This window comes from Notechis scutatus, chromosome 3 (genome assembly GCF_049901735.1).
Source record: "Notechis scutatus isolate UNSWTSFEM ecotype Mainland chromosome 3, rNotScu1.2, whole genome shotgun sequence".
NCBI classification, from domain to species: Eukaryota; Metazoa; Chordata; class Lepidosauria; order Squamata; family Elapidae; genus Notechis; species Notechis scutatus.
This window is the reverse complement of record NC_142011.1, coordinates 148,672,982-148,697,806: the sequence shown is the minus strand read 5'-3', so window position 1 is coordinate 148,697,806 and position 24,825 is coordinate 148,672,982. Positions and strand designations below refer to the sequence as shown.

The window sequence follows — 24,825 nt, the reverse complement described above, 5'->3', positions numbered from 1 at the left end:
AGTATTATATATTAACTCACAAATGAAGCTGAATATATTGTCCCAGGATAATGTTACAGGATCCCTGAAGATGAGCCAGAAGGCTCAAAAGACAAAACGTCTGGTCCTGGTATCCAACCCAGCTTGGATCCTATATATTAATTTTCTGAATTAGTTAGGACAGATATCTCAATAATTAGATTTTGGACATTGTCTGAATTCTTTGATGAGGGCCCTAAAGCACAGCAAATTTAAAGGAAGTATTTGTGGAACTCTAATTGAATTGCAAACTGAGCAAGATTAATTTTGACTGTCTATAGTTTCATCTGATCAGCATAAAATAGTAATTAGTGTGACATAATCCTTTTTGTGATCAAGGACTTGTCTCTGAGCAAGTTTTGAAGCTCACAGCTCATACATAAACAGAAATCTGCAACTTTGCTTTGTAGTTCCATATAAATTTCTCCCTTGAGTAGAAAACTTTGTAATCATTTTTCTTTTCTTTTGGTTTTATGAAAATTAGTGAATATTTAATTATTAAGTTGATAGCCTGCCTTTTGCTCGAGCTCAAGGAATACTAGTGTTGTTATTAATGGCAGTAAAGGGTTTTGAGGACATAAATGGAAAGAGCAAAATCAACATTAAAATATTAATAATTTTTTTATTTTATTTTTTATTTATTTTTGTCAATTGCTTACAAGATAATAGGTATAAGTAAAAACATAGTTATATATGGATACATATAAGAAAAATAAAAAAATAAAAGAAACAATAGGACAGGGACGGTAGGCATGTTGGTGCGCTTATACACAGACCTCTACAGATACTACAGACCTCTTAGGAAAGGGGTGAGGTCAATAGTAGACAGTCTAAGGTTAAAGTTTTTGGGGTTTGGGGAAGAAACCACAGCATCAGGTAGAGTATTCCAGACATTGACCACTCTGTTGCTGAAGTCGTATTTCCTGCAAACCTCATCAAATTCTATTAAGAGGTTTCAATATATTTACAACATTCTTACTTTAAATTCTGTTTAAATATTTTAGATTTTATAATGCTGTGTATAATGAAATATTCATTCTAATTAGTTATCCTGCAATATTAGGGGCTTTTCCAAAAAGTTTTAAGATCCAAGTATCTCGATAGCTAAGGATACTGTAAGTGCAAGTTCCCTGTGGAAATTCTTGAGACTTAAATGTATAGCTCTATCTTGTCTAATGGGTTTTTTCAAGAGCAATGGCATTGTCTGTACGTAGCATTTATTTCAGACTGTTAGTATTATATCACCATATGTTTATAGTTCGTAACATATCAATTTCATCCATTTTTAATAACTAGAAGTGGAAGATTCATTACACTGAAAATTTAGTTTTAATAACTTTAAAACATTTAACAATGTATTTTTGTTTCTAGATAAATAGATAAAAAGAAATAGAATAGAATACAGGTAATCCTTTACTTACAACCACAATTGAGGCCAAAATTTGTATTTGTTTTTGTTAAATTAGTAATAACTAATTAACTTCGCTGGTCAGGTTTCAAAAGGTGATCACATGACCCCAGGTCATTGCAACCGTCATAAAAATGAATGAGTTGTCAAGCATCCAGTTGCAAATCACATTAACTTGGGGATGCTGCAGTGGTCATAAGAGTGAAAAAGGGTCATAAGTCACTTCTTTCAGTGCTGATGTAACTGAATGGTCAGTAAACAAACTGTTGTAAATCAAGGACTACCTGTAGTTACCAGTTTTCCAACTAGGCCACAATAGAAAACAATGTCAGTAACTTCAAAATAATTCTTCGTCACTGCTTTGATTCGAGATGATGGACTAGGCAGCTGGATAAGAGACTGGAAACAGTCTGTGGACTTTCTACATGCTAAATATAATAACAGATGGTTCACAGAGGGATTTGAAGATTAATGTAATGTTTAGCTCACTGTATTGACTGCTTTTCTCTCTCTCTCTATGTGTGTGTATGTGTGTGTGTATGTGCGCGCACGCATGCTTATGTATATATTTGTGTGTGTGTGTGTGTGTCTTTGTGTGTTTGTTAAAAGGGGAGAATTCACTGCTTTTTCTTTTCTTTCAGCACCTAGCCAGGATGGATCCTCAATGTAAAATGTTAAATTTCATTGATTACTTTTTCTTCTTTTTTTTTTTTGCACACTACTTTTTTCTTTTGTTGTTGTTGTTGTTAGGGTTGAATGTATGCTTTGGTTTTGTTTCCTTTTGTTTCTTTGTTTTACTGTTTTGTATTTTATTTTTTATTTTATTTTTTATTATAAAATAATAAGTAATATTTTTTTAAAAAATAAAGAAAATAGTTCTTCTTTGAACAGGCGGAATCTGTTTCGAGAAAGATGAGAACTGTTCCAAGAAGCAAAAAAGAGTATTCCAGAAGGATGTAGCACAGAGCTAGGGAGGAGCCAACATTTAGTGAAAAATACTAATTAAATATGTTATCTTCAAACAAGCCAAATTAATGAATAACTGTACAAACACTTGCTTAGCTCAATTAGTCTAATGGAACAGAGTTTTATAAAAACATTGCACAGTTATAAATTATTATATGTCTTAATATAAACTCTCATAAGTCAGTGTCTCTTTGTAAGAGTTTGCTGATTCTACATCCACAGAAGTGTTTTGATGCTTACTGTTGTGGCAAAATGATGGATGGATGGATGGATGGATGGATGGATGGATGGATGGATGGATGGATGGATAGATAGATAGAAAGAAAGATAGAACTTTGATTAAACTCTTAGATTTGGTACAAGATGGTTTTTTTTTGTCAAAATGTAGACAAAGTACCGTATTTATCGGCGTATAACACGCACAGGCGTATAACACGCATCTTCATTTTAAGAGGGAAATTTCAGGAAAAAAATTAAATTTCTAAATAAAAACTTTGAAGCAAAATAAGGGTAGCTCAGAACTTTTTTTTTATTAATATTATTACCACTTATAAGGTAAATCAGTGGTCCCCAACCTTTTTTGTACCAGGGACCGGTTTCAAGCAGAAAATTTTTGCAAGGACCGGGGGAGAGAAGAGAAGGAGGCTTCGCCTCTCGCTGCTCCACCATCCAAGGAAGAAACTGCTTCAAAGAAGCGGGGGGCTTTTCCTGTCGCCGCAGCTATTCCGAGCGCCCGTTTCACCCCCACTCCCACCCGCGCGCGCTTCAATCCACAGTGTCCCATTCTGCCTGCCTGCCTGCCTGCCTTAGTTTCTGGTTGTTTGGGAGCAGCTTCGGCTGAGAATAATAACTATTCGCCTCTTTACTCAGCCGAAGCTGTTCCGATTCAACCATTAACGAAGGCAGGCAGGCAGGCAGAACGGAGCACTGCGGGCGGGCGGGCGGGCGGGCGGTGGTGGGGGGGGGGAGAAATGGGCGCTTCAGGGAAGCTGCGGCGACAGGAAAAGCCCCCGCTTCTTTGAAGCAGTTTCTTCCTGTGCTGGTGGAGGAGCGAGAGAGCGACTGAGAGAGCTGACCCAGAGAGAAGGACAGGCTTCAGTTGCTTCCTCCCTCCCCTTCTTTCATTTGTGTCCTTGATCCCGATCCCAGCAGCATTCACCGAAGGCTTAAATTATATCGGCGTATAACACGCATACATCATTTGCCCCCTATTTTCAGGGGGGAAAAAGTGCGTGTTATACGCCGATAAATACGGTAAGTGAAAAATTTAATGTTAATTTCAGACACATGGATTCAAAGGCATTCAATTAGTTCATACAACAAAGCTTTCCTGAAAAGGCTGGGTCTGTGAGCTAATGGGCCTTTCTGGACTGCACATAAAAATTCAAGATTACCTGCATTGCACCACTGCAGTGTACAAGAAACACTTTGCGATAGTGGCAAATATCTGTAGCTCAGGTATAGGATGAGGGTGAAGGTTTGTTCTCCAAGTTTGTGGGTTGGTTTCCGAACATTTCATTACCAGGCTAGGAGATATCTTCAGCCAAATTGAAGGAATTCCCAAAATTCCACCGAAGATATTACCTAGTGTGGCAATGAGATGTTCGGAAACCAACCCACGAAGTTGGAGAACAAACCTCCTCCCTCAAGCAATTCATTCTTGGGCTATCTAGAAAAAGGAATTTACCTGAGGATGATCCATTTGTTGTGCACAAGGCTGAAGAGTATTAACTTGATACCACTATCTTGATCAGTTTGAAGAATTTTGGGGAGAAGGTTTTGTCAGAGTGATTAAATTACACAACCTGTACCTGATGTTTAACGTTTTCCTGCTACTTGGCAGACCGCTTGCCCAATTCTACAGGCTTCCTTATTATTTTTCATTGGGAGTCTCTTCAGTTCAGAGCAGCAAAATGTGATACTAAATTCCTCTTCCTATTCCAACAGCAGTTTTATAGCATGGCCATGTTCTGAATAAGTTAAATTCCATTTAATGCAGGTTGTGTAGGAGAAGATTTTGATGCACCTATAATGCCTTCCTCTTTCTGCTTCTTGCAATGATTAGTTTGATTTTTATTTTTATACTGTGTGAGATGGTGGAGATGGGACTAAAAGTAAAATAAACAACCCAAAGTCTTTAAAACAGAGCACAGGAATTATGTTTTCAGTCCGAGATGTGGCTTGAGGAGAGCTAAAAAGAAATGCACTTATAATCAATGCATCAGAGAATGTGGTATAATAATTTTTAGACAGTCAGTGCTGTCAAGAAAACTATAAAATATAGTTTCAGGATAAAACTGTTAGTCTTACATGGCTGATAATAAGCCATTGTCAAAAAGCAACCTCCCTAAAATAACACATTAATATAATTAGTGGTACCAACCAAATGGTGGAGATAGTTAAAATTCAACAAAGAAATGATAGGACGCTTATTAATATGCCAATGGAAAAGTAAAACAAAACATCATAAAGAGCCTTGAATTGTAGTGTCTATTTCTGGTCTAGTATAACTATGAAAGAGGAGCAAATCTATTTTGGCTTTGCAGATCAGTGGGAGCAATCCAATATTAAGACGATACTAGGTGTCAAATAAAAAGAAACATTAAAATGCTTGCAAGCAGCCAGTAATCACCTGCTGCTTCCCAAGTATAGATTATTATAATAAGTACGGCTAGCTTTTTGGACTCTTCCAAAGACCGATTTACATAGTGAATATTCAATTAAATATAGTTATTGGTTTATGCAGATGACCTATAGTTTAGGAAAGAAAACAAAAAAAAATCATTTTTAAAAATTTGAAAAGTGAGTTTTCCTGTTATATAACTTTGGCATCCTCACTCAGAATTGCCAAGATACCAAGTTAACAGCCTTGAAATCTTGTCAAATTTGTAGCTCTTGAAATATGGCACTTTTGTTTTTGTTTGTTTTAATTCACTTTATTTTTGCATTAAACAATGAGCTTTTAGAGAATTGGGAATTGGGAAGTGCTGCTGTTGTTTATTTGGTTTTAGATAGTTTTTTGTTATCAATCAGTTCCCAAATGTTTGTTGTTTATTTGCCACTTTGTATGATTTTTCTGCTTGGAAAGAAGTTTGATTGCTGTTCCCTCTTTTGGACAATGTCACTTTCTGTCCTTACTGATTGTTGAGGCTGTCTGGAGCAATTTATTGTTATTTGCCACCGTTTCGTGTTTTACTGCTGTCTTCTCTAACAATATTCTGAGACAGTTCTTTCTTTATATTCCCCCATTTATAATAGTTTACCGATTCATTAGTCTGTACTCAGGAGATCATGCAGTTATTTTTGTCTCTGGTTGGATTCCTTTGCATGCCCCAAATTGATCCATATTTTCCCAGAACTCATTTTTTGGTGTCTGTTGGCCCTAGATTATCTCCTTGTATTGCAATACACTACTACTTGTTTTCATCTGCTTTCAGCTTTTCAGTCTGGTCTTGATTTACTCTACTTTTTCCCCAGTTCTTCCATTCATTCACCAAAATGGCCTCCCCTAGCTAGTATGTGTAAGTTACTATGGTATGCCTAACTTAATTTCACAAGCGATGTACAGTACTTCAGTGCCTAGTACTAAATATGCTACTGGAGTGACATCTAGTGATCATGAACAATGGATTAACATAGTTTTGCATCTCTCAGATGGTTATATTTTAACGCTTTCCATCACAAGCAAACTAATCCTCAGAGTAGTATATTTTAAAATATTTGCTCTTGGACTGACGAGTACATTGGTGCAGTCTGGGACAATTTAAGTTGGTAGTTGCATCTAGTAGTTTGATAATAAACATTTAGAAAGTTGGCTTGCCCCATCAAACTGTAGTTCTACTTTCATCATAAGCAGCATTATCCAGTGATACTGAAAACAAGAGATTGGGTAAGGCCGACTGCATGTTTTAGGACTGAAAGCAAACGACAGAGCTCTCTTCTCCCATCTCATCCAGATTCTTCTCCCATTATCAAACCTACTTTGCTGAAGGTGTTAGTTTTTCTCATCCTTGAATAATGATGTATAAATATATTTCTATTTGATATTTTACATATATATGTTCTTCCATGCTTGTTCCTTCACAAGGAGCAAGTAAAGAATGATCTGTGGGAAACTTCTTAGTTTGTCTTCAACTTTTCCATTCTTCTTGGAGATCTCCTGGAAGAGAAGAGATTACAGCTTGGAGAAATTTGATTGGTGGAGAGGTGTAGGAGATGACCAGGCTGAGCCCATGGAAGGGGTCAAGCACGTCATCAGTTTGGATCCCTTCCCCAAGAGATCTAAGTCCAGTCCTCCTTGAATTCCATTTACTCTTATCTATCAGCTGTTTGCTTTGACTGTTAGTAGTTCAGATTCTTATTTAGAGGTAAAATGATATAAACTTGTACTCATGTTGACCCTGGCTCCAGATTTCTTGCACCTAACAGTAGGACCAAAAAGAAGCATATGAATTTAAAATGTAGTACTTAACAAGAAAAAGTAAAAGTGTACTAGCTTGAGAATTTTACTTCCTAAAATACTAACTGCCTATTTTGAATCTATTTTAGAGCATTATTTGTTCATTGGTGTTTTATAAATACATGCACTTCTGACAGTCCATGAGTTTGATGCTATATAACCATCTGAGAATGGAAATTTGCTTTCATTTCTTAAACTAGGCATGGGCGGGAGGGAGAGATGTCGCTTGTAGAATTATTTGATCATTTATGCTAAATGTGCTATGTATCATTTTATGACCACGTGTAAAATAATTGTCCTAAAGTTTCAAGTACTGCTATTCAATATAAGAGCGAAGAGTGCAGGAATGCTTTTAATTGAGACTTAATCTTGTATTATAAGGTCTCACACTCAAAATAATAAATTCTGTGTCAAATCACACGCGAGAGCTTTTAAGAGACCTCAAGAATATAGAACTAATGTAAACTAAAACTATTCAAACAGCTATTTACCTATTATTTTAGGCAGGTGGCTATTTCCTATGGGTTTTTGAGAAAGCTGTTATGAATTTGTGTCCTTTAAATGTAGGACTTGGACTAAAACAGCGGGTATGGGGTGGGAAATGTCTTGGCACAGAGATATAGTCCAAAGCCAACACTAGGTTTAATTGCATATTTTCCATCAAAATGATTGGTTGCTGCTTAGTTTCTTGGAGCGGTTTTTCATGAGCCAGATGACTCATTTGAAACAGACTGTATCCAAGAGAAATGTCAAACTCCTTGTTCAGTGGCAGGAAACATGACCAGACCTATCCATCAGGAAACTCCCATTCCTCCTGCTTCAGGAGAGCAAACCCAAAGTCTTGGGTTAGCAAATGAGTAGGATGAAATGGCCTGGACACGTTATCATACTAAGAGAGGGGATTACAATCTATGGATGTGATTACAAATACTACGGCTATTGTGCAGAAATGGTTCACAAGAGTAGATTTTTGAAATAGGTTATTAAATTAATTAAATTATAATAATAACAATTTCCCCTCACATTAATACGTTCTTTCTTCAGCGTATTTACTTTTGCTCTTTAGCCTCTCAAAATGTTGGCAGTTCATCAGGCATTCAATAATATGGCCATACCATCACAAGCCATTTTTCATTTTCTTTTATTGGGTCAGATATATCGTTTGCATCATCAGCTTCTTTTAACGACCCCATAATCCCTTGCGGGGTGGAGTCTGGGCAACTGAATGGAGCTAGCAGAGTGTTTTATAATGGCCGGATGCCCTTCCTGTCACCAATGCAGAGTTTTGGTCAGCGGATATATTCTCAGCGTGCCCAGGGAGAGAAATATCTGCCTCTACCACAGCCTCCTGATTGTGAGGCAAGAGCTCCACCTCTAGGCCACCGTACCACTCAGATATATTCTCTGCATGTTCACTGTAATATGGAATCCCACATCAAAATTGCTTTAGAAAAGCGTCTAGTAAATGTAACAGGAGAAAAAAAATTGAAGAATTGATTAGTGTCTTAAGAATGGAATATAAAATTGATTTTAACATCAATGGCATTGCCAGGGTCTGATATTTTAGCATTTGTTGACAAGGAATGGTATATGGTGCTGGCTGGCTAGCGACTCTAGATACCACATAGTTTTAAAAAACTGCTGGCCTCTTCCAGAGATAGACTTAGAAGTTGCCTTTCTGGCTGTAATCCTCAGAATAACAAGGAATGAGAGCAGATGTCTTGGCTGGCCTTGTGACTCAGGCCTTCTGCCCAAAAACCTGGAAGAATTGGAGCCAGTGGGACAAAGCTGCCAGGGAAAGTATAGGCAAGAAGCATCAGGGATGTTTTATTACTTTGCAGCACTGTTGGGCTCAGCTGTTTGTTAATGGTCTTTGTTCCTCTATGTCTTTGTATGTTTGTTTGCTGTTGAATAGTTGTTACATGCAGATAAATCTAGGAAGCAAGAACTCAGTTCACATCCCTTATTTCCCAAGAACCCTCTTAATTGTATTTTTGAAAAATAAAAGTCCGTTAGTTGTTGATTATAGTATATTGTATTATATTATATTACTACATTACATTACTAGTTATGTTGTATTACAAGTATTACAATGAATACTACTATTGAATAATAACAACAGAGTTGGGAGGGATCTTGAAGGTCTTCTAGTCCAACCCCCTACCCAGGCAGGAAACCCTATACCATTTCAGACAAATGTTTGTTCAATCTCTTCTTAAAAATCTTCAGTGTTGGAGCATTCACAATTTCGGGAGGCAAGTCGTTCCACTGGTTAATTGTTCTAACTGTCGGGAAATTTCTCCTTAGTTCTAAGTTGCTTCTCTCCTTGATTATTTCCACCCACTGCTTCTTGTCCTGCCCTCAGGTGCTTTGGAGAATAGCTCAACAGCCTCTTCTTTGTGGAAGCCCTTGAGATATTGGAACACTGCTGTCATGATACCCCTAGTCCTCAGCCCTGGGGAATTTGTGTGTTTTCTACTATCACACATTCCAAAGCCACATGGACATTATCCCCTTTGAAAGGGAGAGTCAGGAACCATTTTCATAAAAGCCTAATTATGTTCTGCGCTATTCAGATTCTAAGAAAAGAGGGGGGCATTTTCCCACAAGTAGTAGCAGCATAACTACTTCCCTGGGTAAATACATCTTCAGTCATTTGGCAGAACAGATGCACACAGATTAACTGGAGTTCAGGTAGAGGGTTTAAGGTTTGGCCAACTTCAGGGTTGACAAGGAGTGGATCCCGGAAGAGATCAGATAGGCTTGCGTGTTCAGGACAGTTACCTGGCTAAAGAACTGTTACTTAGGTAATCTGTGTAGTGATTTTTAATGTTTGACTATGAAGTGGGGGAGGAACAGAAGATAATCTTCTGGACATCCTGGATCTCCAACTTATCCACTAGATGACATTCATCATCATCATCATCACCAACACCATCATCATCAGTCATCCAAGGAGGACACCTCAGTTGGCCTATTCATAAGTATAAGCACCACCGCAGGAAAGCAGTAGCCCCCAAACCTTGTGGAATTGGAAGACTACCAACAGTTTCTCTCAAGATAAATGAGCTGGTGAGTTTGATTCTGATTGAAGAAAGTACTGAGGGTATTTCAGTATGAAGCTATTTTCAACTTTAGAGATAATCACCAGCATCTTAAATTGCACTCAGAAGTTAATTGGAAGCCAGTGCAGGGTATAATGATATATTAATAACAGCAATTGCCAAGCAATGAGCCAGCAGCTGCATTGTGAACTAATTGAATCTGTTGGGTGGTCTTCAAGAACAGCCTCACGTCAAGCACATTGCAGTAATCCAGACTCAGGACGATGTGTGCAGGAATTACTCTCCTGTGCCAGGTGTTGTGCCTTGGAACTGGCCTAGATAATCTGCTTTTAAAGTGCCTGAATCATAGTATTGTAGCAGGAAGGGAGCAAGCCTACAGGGTTTGGTCAACTCTTAACTTCTTCCTACACCATTCTTACTTACACTGCATTCTGTCATAACCCAGACTGAATAAAGTTTCTTTAAAACAAAGCAAAAACAATCACAACTAACTGTCCAAAGCATTTTCAAGAGTCTTCTCCAATACCAAAGTTCAAAAGCATCAACAGACTCCTGCTTCTTTAGAGTCCAGCTTTCACTTCCTTAAAGTGTCGCGGGAAAGTCATTCCCTGCATGAGTCCGATCTTTGTATGTACAGACACATTGCAATATCTGAATATCTTCCAGTACCTTTATTGCTCTCTTAAGCAAGTTCTAATCTATAGCATCCTTCTTTAGTGTTGGTTCTTTTAATTGTTGATATTCAATAATACTGATGCAGCTAAGGAAACTATAGCTTGTTTCATTCATGGCATGGTGTACTATGAACACAACTTCATGGAGACATGGCAGGAAAAAATATGTTGCTAGAGCATGTTTATACCGAAATCTTTGTGGTAGCAACAAGCCAAAAGAGAGGGGGGTGGAATTCATTCTTTTGCCTGTTATTTCATTAAGGTGCCCTCACTCCCAAAAAGTTCAGGTTTGCTTCAGGAAAACAATATAGCTCTGTACTGTAAATCCTGGTAAGATATTTTAGAGTTCTTACTGTAGGTCTAAGTCCCAGGATTCCCTTTTATTATATTTTGATAATTTTGTTAGTTATTAGTTTTTAGTTCCTTTATAGGAGAGAAGAATGATGGTTAGGAAAATATTTTACTATAGGCATTATATAATTGTGCATGACATTGGATATTTTAATCCTTTTCTAAAAATTTTAGGACTTAAAGCAAGCAATAAAATGTACTGGCTGGAGATAAAGTACTTTGCACAATGTATAATTAATCTAATTCACTACCACTGGAATCATAATTATTAGTCACGCAGTTGGTGTTAGTTTTGTCACTTGAAAGGGCTGAAGCAATTTATGAAGAATGAGTCCATTGGCTAGAACCTGTAAGAACTAAATGTGAAAGGGAAGAAGTGAAGGAAGACTGCTAGCTTCTTGCTTATATAGCTAATCATATTCGAAAACCGAATGCAAGGCTAAATGGATCTTTGTTCCAATCCAAAATCTAGTTGTGCCAACTATAAAATTATAAAACATATGAACAATGAAATGTGGAAATAATTTTCGGTTCTCCTTCCAAAAGAAATTGAATGTAGGTGACATAAAAAGAGATCTATGTCAGTGGTGTGTTTTCTCCCTGAATTACACGTTCTTTTCCCATGTTGCAGTTTTCTACTTGAGGCTTCTTTGTTTAAAATATTCATTCCACACCTAGAACTACTGTAGTTCTTTATGATCAGCCTATTTTATATATAATATGCATGAATGGGCCACTTAATTCTCTGGCAAATTACCTTTGCAAATTATTTAAATCATAACCTTAACAATAATTCCAGTATGATGCAAAATAATGGAATGGAAATACAGTGAAGTAGGGTTTCATTTTTTCCTTATAAGATATGCATGGTTATCTACTAAGATAATATTCTGGCTGTTTTTGCTGTTGTTTTTTGTTGACCTGAATAAAGAGTTGGGGCCACTGTTACTTTCCCAGATAAAAACTTAAAAACGTTTTGCCTAACTCTTGCTGGCTTCAGTTGATGGGAATGAGACGCTAGCAGTTGTTTTCCTACCTTTTCCTTTTTTGTTGTCTAATTGGGCAAAATTACCACTTCAGTCCTTGGTCTGGCTTTTAGTTTGTTTTTAAAACCAGAATAATGAGGAAGCCTAGAATCCTGCAGAACCTTGACTATGTTTAACCGCCTTGTCCTTGCAAATTTCTCCCAGCAAATTATATCAGTTGAGAGAGCAGTAACTTAGAAATGTCATATTTGCCTCCTTTCCTTTTCATTAAACTATTCCAGGTGAATCCTTCACCTCCTTGATGTATAGAGTGATCTAAATCAGGGGTCTTCAACCTTGGCAAGTTTAAGCCTGGCGGAATCAACTCCCAGAATTCTCCAGCCAGCTAAGCTGGCTGGAGAATTCTGGGAGTTGAAGTCTGCCAGGCTTAAAGTTGCCAAGGTTGAAGACCCCTGATCTAAATCACTGTTAGACCTTTGAGGCATTCCAGTCAACAAGCATGCCTGTGTTTACTGTCTCTATCTTTATTGTAAGGTTGCAATAACAGAATCTTGCAGGTCTGAAAGACAACCCCCCCCTCCTTCACTTTTATACGCCCCAAAACTAGGGAGGGTCCCTTCTGCAATAATTTTGCTCTCTCTCCTCCATAGGGGAGGATTACACATTTTATCATACCACTGTATAAATTGCGGCTCTTCCTCCTGTCTCCCAAGGTCCTTCCCATATACCATTACAGTCATTCAGCAGTTCCTTGAGCAGACTTGTAGGAAATGTCTAAATCGGGGGGGGGGGAGTCAAACTCAAGGCCTGGGGGCCAGATCCAGCCCACAGGGTGCTTAGCTATGGTCCGTGAGGCCCCCCTGGAAACAGCAAAGGACCAGCCCGCGATGCCTTTGCCAGCAAAAATGGAGCTTGGGAGGGCTGCATGTGGCCCTTGAGAACTCCGTTTCTGTTGGCAGAGGGTTGCAGGAGGCCGTCGCAGCTGAAAAGAGAGCTCGGGAGCCTGTTTTTGCTGGCAGAGCGCTTGGACCACCACAGGTGCCCCACGATAATGAGTAACGTCATGTTGGCCATGCCCACCCTGACCACGCCAGCCCTCTGAGGTTAAACACAGCCCTGATGCAGCCCTCAATGAAATCCAATTTGACACTCCTGGTCTAAATCATTTTCCCTTCCACAAATGATGGTGGATTTTAGGAATTCAGCAAGGCAACACTCCTTTATCTTCAGAGAAAAGGAAGGTGCATTGCTGGAAAACAGGACATCAACTATATAATTCAGTTTAGTAGTGGAAGTTCCACTTCCCATATGTCTATGGAGATTCTCAATCATGCAGGTCCGGGCGTGGGGTATCTCCAGACTTGGCAACTTTAAAATTTGTGGGCTTCAACTCCCAGAATCCCTCATGGGTAATTTGGGGAGTTGAAGTCTACAAGTCTTAAAAGGTGCCAGGTTTGGAGACTCCTTATCCAGGTCATAGTTGTCCCAAAGGTGCTTTTTCCAAAGGCAATTCAGTTCTGAACTGAACAAATTTATTGGATGAGAAATGAAACATTTTCAAAGAGGAAAAAACCCCAAGAAAATACCATTGCCTTTTGGATAAAAGCACCTTTGCTACTCCATAAGATGCCTATTTCCCTGCACCCAGAAATCACGTTGTCAAAATTCAGGAGCAAAAAGGCTGGTTTCCAGTGGTACAATTTGTGGGGTTCTTTTTGCAAAAGTAAAAATAGAAATGGAAATGTGGAAGGCAAACTTTGTTCCACCTTTAAACCCTGTACTCTCCTCATCAAGTACATAGAATTTTTAAGGAAAAATAATTCATGTTTATTCCAATAGCCTTTATTTGTTCTGTCTTCTTCCTGGAGGTGATTAACATTCAACATAAAGAAAAGGGTAAGGTTGAACTGTACCTATATTTGGAAGTGGAGATGAAACAACCAAATAAAAATCATTATTATTAGTTTTGGGTTGGTGAGTTTATCTGCCGCCTTTAAATAACAACTTTGTTCATTTTCCAGTAAGGAATAATATTCAAACAGTTTTCTTACCTCTTGGATTTTTTTAATGGCAGTTATTAGTTTTAATTTAGGGAGGGGAATTGTTTTATAGAATAAACGTTTTAGAAGCTTTTCCAGCATAAATGTTTAATGTAGAGTAGCTCCTACTCCCCCCCAGAATCAAGCCCTAAGATTTAGTGTGAATTTGGGATTTGGGCCTTTGGGGGAAAGGGCTAGTTTTAAAGTTATTATTCATGCTGGCTAGAGGGAGTCCACATATCTTAAAATTGCCAGGCTTAAAAAACTGCTCTAGAGAAGTTAGGCATTTATAAAAATGAAGTCAACATAATCATTATTTTAAGAGAAATTTACTTTAAAAATTGCAAATTAATTTGGAAAATGAGTAATTTGAACAGTTCACGTGATAAGGAGGCTACTGTCTAGACAGGTCCATCCCATAATAAATCTGTCAGTCTCAAAGATGCCAACGCATAGAAATGTGTTTAGTTTAGCTTTATATTGCAGCTTTAATTCTGTAACAGATTACTTACAGGAACACAGAAGAACAATACAAGAGCATTTTTGGCATCTCAAAGTGCATTTTTTTTTTTGGCTGGCTTGCTAAATAACTCTTAATTTTCTGCCTTCCTTGCAGGGGGAATGTTCCCAAAAGTGCCATGACATCTTTGTGCTGGAAACGGTCTGCGTGGCTTGGTTTTCTTTCGAGTTCCTCTTGCGCTCTATCCAGGCGGAGAGCAAGTGTGCCTTTCTGAAGACACCGCTCAACATTATAGACATTTTGGCCATCTTGCCTTTCTACATCTCTTTGATCGTAGATATGGCTTCTCCCAAAACTAGCAACAAGCCTGGGGGTGGAGGAAACAAGTACCTGGAGAGAATGGGGCTGGTGCTACGCACCCTGAGAGCCCTTCGCATCCTCTACGTCATGCGCCTGGCAAGGCACTCCCTGGGGCTGCAGACACTGGGACTCACTGTGCGCCGCTGCACCCGGGAATTTGGACTACTCCTCCTTTTTCTTTGCGTTGCTATGGCACTCTTTTCGCCCCTCGTCTACTTGGCGGAAAACGAAATGGGCGCCAAGCATGAATTCACCAGTGTTCCCAGCAGCTACTGGTGGGCTGTGATATCCATGACAACTGTCGGCTATGGTGACATGGTGCCTCGCAGCATTCCAGGGCAGGTTGTGGCCCTAAGCAGTATCTTGAGCGGCATCCTATTGATGGCTTTTCCGGTCACTTCCATTTTCCACACTTTCTCGCGCTCGTACATTGAGCTTAGGGAAGAACAGCAGCGTACTGCTAATAGGCAACCTCACGAACTAGAAGAAAGCAACAACTTTGCACAAGACAGCAGCTCTCAGGAAGAAGAGTCCTCTTCTTCGCGGGGCAGTAATGGAGCAGCGATTCCCGCTGAAATGGCACAAGGCGCTAAGAATTGCTGACGCAAAGGACATTGGAATCTTGGGGAACAGGAGAGGAAAAGTGGACGGAGGCCTCTTTGTGTCCTAAAGCAGAGGCCTCCAAACTTGGCAACTTTAAAACCAGTGGATTTCAGCTCCCAGAATTCCCCAGCCAGCATAGGAGTGGAAGTGCACAAGTCTTGGAGACCTCCATCTTAAAGTAACCAAACTGCTTAGATCTCCTTTTGCAACCAGAAAGGCTGCCTTTTGAGCAGCGGCTTATGCGTTCCATCATAGTGCTGAAGACTGGCTGGCTTTAATGTTAAAGTCCTTTAGAATTTCAGAGACTCTCCAGCACTAACAATGCTGCTAATTGTGCTTTTCAAGGTAATTTTCAAACTTGTTTCTGTTGTATGTATGTGGGAAGAAATAACACAGCTAAGGTAGTTTTAAAAAGTATCCAGATTCAGGCAGGTCTTGTTCCAGTCATTCTGCATAGAGCTAGAGAAACTGATAAGATTGCCCAGCAGTAGTTTCTCCCTAGCTGTATTCATCCCTAATGGATTCATGTTGCAGTTGTACATCATGAAGTATGCATAGAGGTTAAAAAGGGGATTTGCTTTATGGGTATGAAGACTTTTTGGAATTAATTGCAAAGCCAATCCCTGTGTTGCCCATGGTTTATTTTTTTTCCCTTCAGTAAAAAGGCCTGCTTTAGTTCTTTATGCATTATTGCTACTGGCCACAGGAAGCTTTGCACTTTGGCTTAGATCAGGGGTAGGCAACTGAGGCCCCTTTACGGCTTGTGGACTTCAACTCCCAGAATTCCTGAACCAGCATGATTGACTGAGGAATTCTGGGATTTGAAGTCCAAAGCTCATAAAGGGGGCCATAGTTGTCCACCCCTGGCTTAGATGGTATTTCCTTTGCTCAGATTTAAATTATTCTGCTTAGATTTTTTTTTCCATGTCTGATCCATTGGTACTAAAACCATGATATTTTTAAAATGGAAGAAGACACTTCTGAGGCATTTATAGCTAGCTGGCTTTAAACTAAATAGCAAAATTGAGCTTTCATTTTATTCTAATGACTATAATGTGCAGTGTTAGGTTAAAAAACTGTTCTTGCTCTTGTCTTTCTAAAATAATAATAAATTAATGCAATCAATAATAAAAAGAATTGTATTGGCCTGGAGTTGAATGTGGGACAAATTGCAGAACATCGTTAAATTAGCCCTGGCCATTGCAAAGATGCACAATAAAGGAGGAAGCACAAAGCATTTGCACTTAATTTCCTCTGTATTTGCAACAACAGTTTTGTTCCGTGCGGCATGTGGGAGTTACAAAACATGAGATAAAAGCTTTTGGTTTTGATGGATTTTGACCCTGCAAATCTTTTCCTCATAGTTAAAAATGACTTCTCCACTATGTCGAAAATAACCGCACAAGAGTCACAGTGAGCAGTATTTTTAAAGTAGATTTTGCTACCCAAAGGCAGGAGCCTTTTACAGTAATTAGGATTTGTGGTGAATTCCAACTCCTGGATCTAAGCAAAAATTAAGAGCCTTACCCCTTTTGAAAATAGAGGGTCTTAGTGCTGGAGGTACTACCGGTAGTAGTAAAGCTGAAGCCTATTTACTTTTCCATTTGTATTGATTCTTGGTCTGCAAGATTGTGATGACGCTGGGAGTTTATGCAGTCTTGTTTTGTGTGGTTGAGCTATATTAAACATGTCATCTGTTGGCAAGCAACATTGTAAAAAAAAAAAAAAAGGTTAATTTCTGTTTCCTCATTCTTATTTGTTCCAGTTTATTTTGAAAATAAGAAAGGAAAATAAAATTACTTTGTGGCACATCATGTAAAACTAGTTTTCTTTTACCTATGGAAGCCATTTCACATGTAAATTATTTGTTTTCCGTGTGCAGCCCAAGTTCTTGTTATGTTCATTTAATATGTAGAAATGTACTATACATAACTCACAATTTTTCACATGGAAAAGTGTTTTTGAGCTCATGCTGGAGTCAGAAAAAACCAGGAAAGATAGGAGAAACTAAGCTCACACTACAGAAAGAAAGCCCCATTCCTACTTTTAGAAGTGCGAAAAATTAACAGTATAACTTGTTCCATTTTCTTGAGGTATATTAAAATAATACGATTAATTTGGAACTAATCTCTCTTCTAGCTTCAACATAAGAAGTTTAGCAAATAATAACCACTTCTACAAACCATTTCAGCTCCCTATAAGTAATGTAAAAGAACGTGTATGTAACCATCTTTGCTCCTGTTGATTTCAGAATTCTGAGTAGGAATGCTTTAATGCCAAGCAATGCTCCACTTAAAATACTATTTGTCCTGCAGGAAAAACAACCCACCTATCTTCATTCAATACAAAAAGGAAGTTTACATACATAACTAACACTCCTCCTACATGTGTTCTACTATCCCCCCCAAATGCATTAAAACTATCTGATCCTCATGTATTAGCGCCTCATTAACAATTGTAAAGCTCTGTACTTCTTGCAATCAAATTTATTTATCAAATTTACATAGCCTCCCATCTCACAGTGACTCTGGATAGCATAAAACTATTCAATAAAATTATATAAAACCATCATGATCTAAAAGCATTGCTAAGTAGTTGTTACAAAAACACGGAATATTATAAAAACAGAACTAAAGAAGAAAAATAATAGTGGGATGTTAGTAACGGAGCATTTTCACAAGTTCACCAGTCCTTTGGGGTCTTTAAGCCTGCTGGCACAACCAGGTCTTGAGAAACATGCAACAGCTCTGGGCAACAAAGTATATGAAATGTTTTAACTTATATGCCAAAACGTATAAACTTGCAGTGTTTGGCTGTCACTGATGGATCAGAAGAGATCTATTGGAACAGGTCAAAGATCTATTCAGAAAGTTGTCATCCAGAGATCTGGTTCTGAATGAATAGGGTATATAATAAGTGCATATATTAACATCAACATTTATTATTAGATAATCGTGGAGAAATAAACTCTGTTCGTTATCAAAATGCATGATTTTAAAGTATTAAATTATTAAAAATACCAGTTTTAGAAGACTGGCCATTGAGTATAAATGAGATGCTGTGCTGGAAATGAGTATGCTACTGAATTTCTTACGCAGTGGTGCACAATCAGTCCTGAACACAATAAATAGCCTTGCTTCAATATCATAAACTCAATGAACTTTGTAAAGTTTTCCTGTATGGATATGTGAGTTAACAAATGTTTTCTTTTTCAAGTTCAGTATACTTTTGGAGGAGGAAGCCAGGCTAGTTGAACCCACACAACAGCAGTATTTCTTCTGTTACATTTGAAAAGAACAACAAATAATGTATTTGTGTATAACTTTTTATTTTATTTTATTTAAAAAAAAATCAAACTGATCCTTAAGGAGTGCAATTGGATTTTTCCATACATTCAACATATAGCTAAAATATACAAAAGTTCTTACAGATTTTTTTTTTAGGAAATAGCTTCCTAATTACTGAGGTGCTCTTTGGATACTCTTACAGATGTATCAGAGCTGCTGCTTGACGAAGAGTTTACCTGTGAGTAGGAGAAGGCTTAAGTGAGTGATGGACAACCTATGTCCTATGATGAAATATGGCCTCTTAGCATCTTGAGAACGTTTGAAATTTGATGGCAAAATAGGCAGTTTTCAGGGACGTGGGTCATCCATTCTTCCCCCCTTCCCCCCCAAAAAAGCTAAGAGATAATTGATTATCCGGCATCACTAGAAGGCATGCTGCCCTTCTCTAGTTGATAAGGAGAGCTCCACCATTGTCTAATTAAAGATTGGCCACTTATGGTTTAAATCAGGGGTGTCCAACCTTGGCAACTTTTAAGACATGTGGAATTTAACTCCCAGAATTCATGCTGGCAGGGGACTTCTCAGAGTTGGAAGTCCACAAGTCTTAAGTTGCCAAGATTGGACACCTTTGGTTTAAAGGTTCAAGTCAAGGCAATAGAAGTTTCATGGGAAAAACCCAGGCAATTGGCTCTCTTCGATGCGATGGATAGTTATGATTCCCTGGGAATCAATTTATGTTGATCCTAAAACTATGTGGGAAGTGTTAAAATGGCCCTTTTCTTAAATACGTGGCTATCTGGAGTTCAGGAGTGAGGGACCCACATAGTTAAATACTGCACAAGTGCGTAAACTTCTCTGGTGACATTTGTAGTTCTGTTGTGATGTTCTGAGCGTACATTTTAATATTGACAGCAGAAGTAAAGAATCTGTAGACAGTAACTCATCTTTTAAAAAAAGCAGGATTGCGTGTGGAATATTATTAATTTTACCTTCAATAACACTTGCTAAAAAAAGAGGTATTTATATATATATATTCAGGCTACACTAACATAATAGTTTAATCCCGTATCTCTTCTCAAAAGACATTGGGAAAGAAAAGAATATTACCCCATACAAAAATAAAAGCATTGCAAGTTTAATAAGTTCTGTTGTATGAGTAGAAATACAATCCCCGCTGCAGCAGCACGCCAGGAAAAACTAGGATGAAAATGTATAATTTAAAAGACTGCCACCCTGTTCTAACACAGTTAGAACGCTTGTGAAAAAGAGAGCAATGCAACATTCACATTCAGCCATGCCACATAAAATCAGCTTGGTAAGGGCACTTCAGGCACCAAGGAATAAGCAGCGAAGCCAATCAACAGCGCACGTCTATTCAACTACAACATTTCACACCAAGCCCTCATTAAAGCAGCTTTCCTGAGGTTTTATTTATTTGCCAGCCAGGCAAGAGAGACCTCCACTAAAGCGATAGCCAATCAATATATTGCCTCATCCTTGTCTTATCTTGATTTTTTTTTTTGCTGTTTAAGGGAGGGTACCTGGGCATTCAGAATTGCCATAGTGACACGCTTGTCCCTCAGACCCAAAATATAGAAGCGGACACACAGCTAGATCAGATGTGCAAGTGGAAGGGATTAAAGCAAAGCTTCTGATAGATTCCTACTCTTGCAAAGATAGGATTTTGATGTCTTCAGGTCATCCCAGATTTGAAAGAGAGACAACTGGATGAAGCAAGGAGGAGACCCAGCTGAAGAGTTCTGGTCAGACGTGAATACCTTTTTTTGGATAGTTGAGGGGAATCAAGGTAACAGTTGAATCAGCATTTCATAAAATGCCCCTCCAGGTAGCATATATCTAACAACAAAAGCACATATAGTATATTTTATGGCTAAGAGAAGAGAGTGGTTCCTGAATCACTGTAGAATGCATATATATCTCATAACTATGGAAGAAAATTTGCCTTGACAAGTTAGTCAAGGAATTTTAAAAACAATACAAGCGATGTTTTTCTTGCAGCCCAATCAAATCTCAGAATAGGCTTACATAAGTCTGGTGGACTCATTTTATAGAACCTCCAGTTTCTTTACTCTTATAAATGTACCTGCCTAAGTGCTTTTTCATTCTCTCCTTTCAGTTACTGGCTATGGCACTGCTAAAATGAAGCAATTTTCAAAACTCAGAATTACTACCATACTTTTCAGTAGCCCCACTTCTTCCCAAACATAAAATGACATTTGGTATTCAATATTTAGAAAAATATCACACACACACATTTTCTTGTAAAAAAAGGTTTGCCATATTATCCAACACTAAAGTATTGCTCTCTCTTCTCTATTCTAGTCTAGTAAACCATCTCTTGCACAGAGAGTAGGTTACTCAGATAATGTCTTTAGCTTAAAAAGCAGCGCTTATTGTAGTAGATCTGTGCAACTCAAGGGTGTAACTTTTAAGAATGCCATTGTGCTCACGCTGCAGGAACAAGATTTACATAACAAAGTGGCTTTCCCACCAAACAAAAATACAGGAACAGAATGCAAATAATGCCTAAACTAAACACTGATTTTCGTTCAAGCTCATCCTCTTTAATTTTAAATCCTTTATAGATTCTGTTAGTAATTTCTTCAGTGTGTTGAAATTACTCATCCTTCTGAGCTCTCTGAAGACTTACTGTGCATTGGTCTGTTCTGTTTGGCTGTAGTAGCATTTGTATCAAAATCACTAATCACTTTGATGTACTTATACATCACACTGACCCAGCAGTGTGCGCATATATATTTAACACAGTTGCGCAAAATTTATTCCTTGACATTATTCACTAAACCATCTCTTCTTATTATCAACTCTTACCATCTTACCAAGTGTGGTCTACCACATTAAAAAAACAACAGGTTCTGCACTTTCATCTAAGGAATGTAAAATATTCCAAATACGTAGCCCATATGCATATAAATAGGTAAATGCTTCAGACAAAATACTCCAACTTTTATGACTGACCTTTGAAAAAATAGCATTGAGAACATTAACAACCAGCCCTTGGGATACACACATTTGTCCGTGCACAGATATTTTAGAGAATCGAGAAGAACAGAAGAACATAAAAGAAAACCCCTCACTGCAATCCCAAACAAGACAAACCCATTTCAATAGAGATGCAACCCAATGAAAGAAGAGGAAAAAGTGCCAGAAGAAGTGTCCATGTAGGTATGCATCTTTGATTCTTCTAGTTCCTCAGAAACACAGTAGGTACAAACGGAGCGGAAGCTAAGGCTGGCTTCCAGCCTCTTCTACATCTCCGTGAATAATCATTTCCATCCTGTGCCTTAAAGTGCCTTTGTGCTGGCTGGATGTGATGAATGTGGAACAGGTTTCTGTGGGTAACAGCTGAAGAAGTAAACCTGCAGAAGGATGGCCATGTCTACAAAAACCTGGAGAAGTCCACACACCGAGAACTGGAATGGAGCTTGATTCAGGAGGAAATACACCGTCTTGAAGGTGTCACCGCTGGTCCACATTAGCACCATCTTTACGCTTAAAAGGGAGAGAAAAACAAATCAAAAAGAGGGGAAAAAAGCAGTAATAGAAGTATCCACTGACACAGATTTTGCAATTCTGCTAATGCCGGGCTGTCAAACTCCCGTCCTACGGGCCGGATGCGTCATGTGCTGACCACACCCGTGCCCGGTTTAGCAAAAGGGAAACAAGTCCCAACATGTCACGTGATGCTGCTGTGACAACGTGAGTTTGACACCCCTGTGCTAATGGCAAAGCAAAGGTGTCCTTTTCATGAAGAATGAAAGTATTACAATGTTTATCCAAATAACTATCAAGGCCAATATGGGACATGAAACAAACTACAAATCACTGTCATCAATGTTCAAATATAAAGAATAATAAAACTTTTTTGAAATGCCATTGTAATGAGGATAACATACAGGGAATATCTTTAGCCTGCTCTTCTGCAAAGTAATGTCACAAACCTATCAAGTTCACCCAGATCAGGCCATAGAACGTCATTTGACACACAGCCAAATGTGTCTTTCAAGGCTAGATTCATTTACACACACACACAATTCAGATACATCTCTTAAGATTTTTTTTTTAAAGGTACCCACATAAACAGATGTACTTAACTTTGAGCCAGCTTAAAAGGTGCAGTGCTGCTGTCTACAGACATGCTCGCAAGTGTTCCTTAAGTCATGCAGTACTTCATATTTTATAAATGGGTAAAAGAAGTCTGACAACTTGCTGAAGGCTAAAAAAGGGAATGACCTAGTTCAGCCTATACCTTGTCTTAAGAAGAAAGTTCTGGACAAGGCTTTTTTTTTTTTATGCCCATGAATAAAATCTCTCCGCTCTACTTTGGTAAACTGTGTTTTAATTGGTCATGATAGTAAATGAGGAATGCAATTTACCAGGGCTCCTCATTTTATACGAACCAAGAGATAGGGGTTCCAACTTCAAAATAAACCAGGATATTAAAGCTACATTTAAAACCCTGAGTTAGTTTTAGACTGTGCGTGAAAACCTGTTTGTTCTGACTATGCAGCCAATGCGTTGTGTTTAGGAAATCAACCGAACCATTCTGGATGAATGAATCGTGGAACATCTTGATTGATTCAGCTTAGCGATGTTTCAGGCGGGTCCTGCAGGATGAATAGAGCAAGCTTGGGACAGCTTGCTCCTCTGTACCCTCTACCTTTGCATGGTTTGGGCAGCAAATCTTCCCTGTCCTTAGCGACCACGCTTGAATTCAAAGGTGGCATAACCAAAATGTCTTCTCCTTTGATCCTCCCACCCAACACGTTTCTTCTCCGGTATCTCTGCTTAGCTACTGCCACCAATGACCTTGCTGTCTTCCACCAGATAACATCTATGCCAAGATCTAGCCTACTTGTTCTGGATCCATGCCTAAAATGAACATTTTGCTCAGGATGTGGACCACCTGAATCTTCCTGTTTTAGGCAAGTCCCTTTTGAACATTTTCTATGATTTCAAAGCTAGACACCCCTTCCACAAATGGAAAATTAAGCTAATTAGAGGTTTCCCAATTTAATGGCAGCATTTAAACAAGGAGAGTGCGCATGGGAAGCACCTGGACACAAAGTATGTCCTGTGCTGCCAGATAATCAGATTTTGTGGAAACAAAGAAATAAAGCAAATATGCCAAATTATATAATTAACTCTATTAAAAAAAGAGGAAAGAATATATAACGTTTTCCAAGCCATTGTTTTCTAGTTTAAAGCACAGTAAAAAAACATTTCTCATCACATAATACTAAAATGAAAGCAATGTTAAATAGCTCTTATCATTTAAATGCTAAATGTTTTCATTAATGCATTATATATAGCAACTCAAAGGCACTGACAGCTTTTAAGTGACTTTGTCTTAGTACATTACAAATGCATCATCTTTTAAATGGAAATTATAGGGAATGCCCACTAAAAGCTTCAGAGCTGTTAGAACTTAAAAATACATTGTGCATCATGTACAAAATATAACTGAAAACCGTGAGCATTTCAGGTCCTATTTACAATTTATGATGTGCAAGCATGAGCATGACTGAATTCAGAAATTCTTATCCAACCACCGAAATAAGAAAGAAAGCCAGAGATACAGGTTAGAAAGGATAAACTTTATATTAAGACCCAAAAATGTCTTTAAAATTGATGAAAAAGAAGTGTACAATCTTCAATATTATCATTTAAGAATAAGCTTCATTATGCAATGTGGTTAGGACTTACTGAAAATTGAAGGTAGCAAAAATATGTGTTGTATTTGTGAATTACCAAAATCTGATGACTGAGACTAAAAATCTTTCTTCTACAAGAGAGATGAATATTTACTATTTACTAAGATGCTGCATCCCTAAGGACAATGTTCAAAAATTCAAGTAGTTTAAATAAAATATATTTTAGAGCAGGCTAAATTAATTAAACATAGATTTCCCCTAAATGAAATTAGTTTTTTGGCAATGCAACTTGATTTCAATGGGACTTGAATTCAACTAACCTCCTCACATAATTCAATCCACTATCCGTTGAAAGTTACCTATGCATACATACACTTCATTTGGTCCTCCTGATAATTCATGTGGATTGGAAATAAATATTCCAAGAATCAGCTGCCTATCTGGGCAAACTATCCC

General features: G+C 38.2%; 2 protein-coding genes across 10 annotated transcripts in view; one reads left to right on the top strand and one right to left on the bottom strand.

Annotated features, from left to right (window-relative positions):
- Positions 1-17,183, top strand: part of KCNG2 (potassium voltage-gated channel modifier subfamily G member 2) — a 61,605-nt gene extending 44,422 nt beyond the window's left edge. Inside the window, exon 3 of the mRNA XM_026669890.2 lies at positions 14,583-17,183. Coding sequence (XP_026525675.1) covers positions 14,583-15,389 — 807 coding nt within the window. The 3' untranslated portion in view covers positions 15,390-17,183. The remainder of the gene's footprint in view (positions 1-14,582) is intronic.
- A 1,515-nt stretch (positions 17,184-18,698) lies between these two features.
- SLC66A2 (solute carrier family 66 member 2) overlaps positions 18,699-24,825 on the bottom strand; it is a 63,609-nt gene continuing 57,482 nt past the window's right edge. For all 9 annotated transcript variants that reach the window (XM_087961428.1, XM_087961426.1, XM_087961429.1 and 6 more), the window contains one exon: positions 18,699-22,207. In XM_087961428.1, coding sequence (XP_087817554.1) covers positions 22,000-22,207 — 208 coding nt within the window. In that variant the 3' untranslated portion in view covers positions 18,699-21,999. The remainder of the gene's footprint in view (positions 22,208-24,825) is intronic.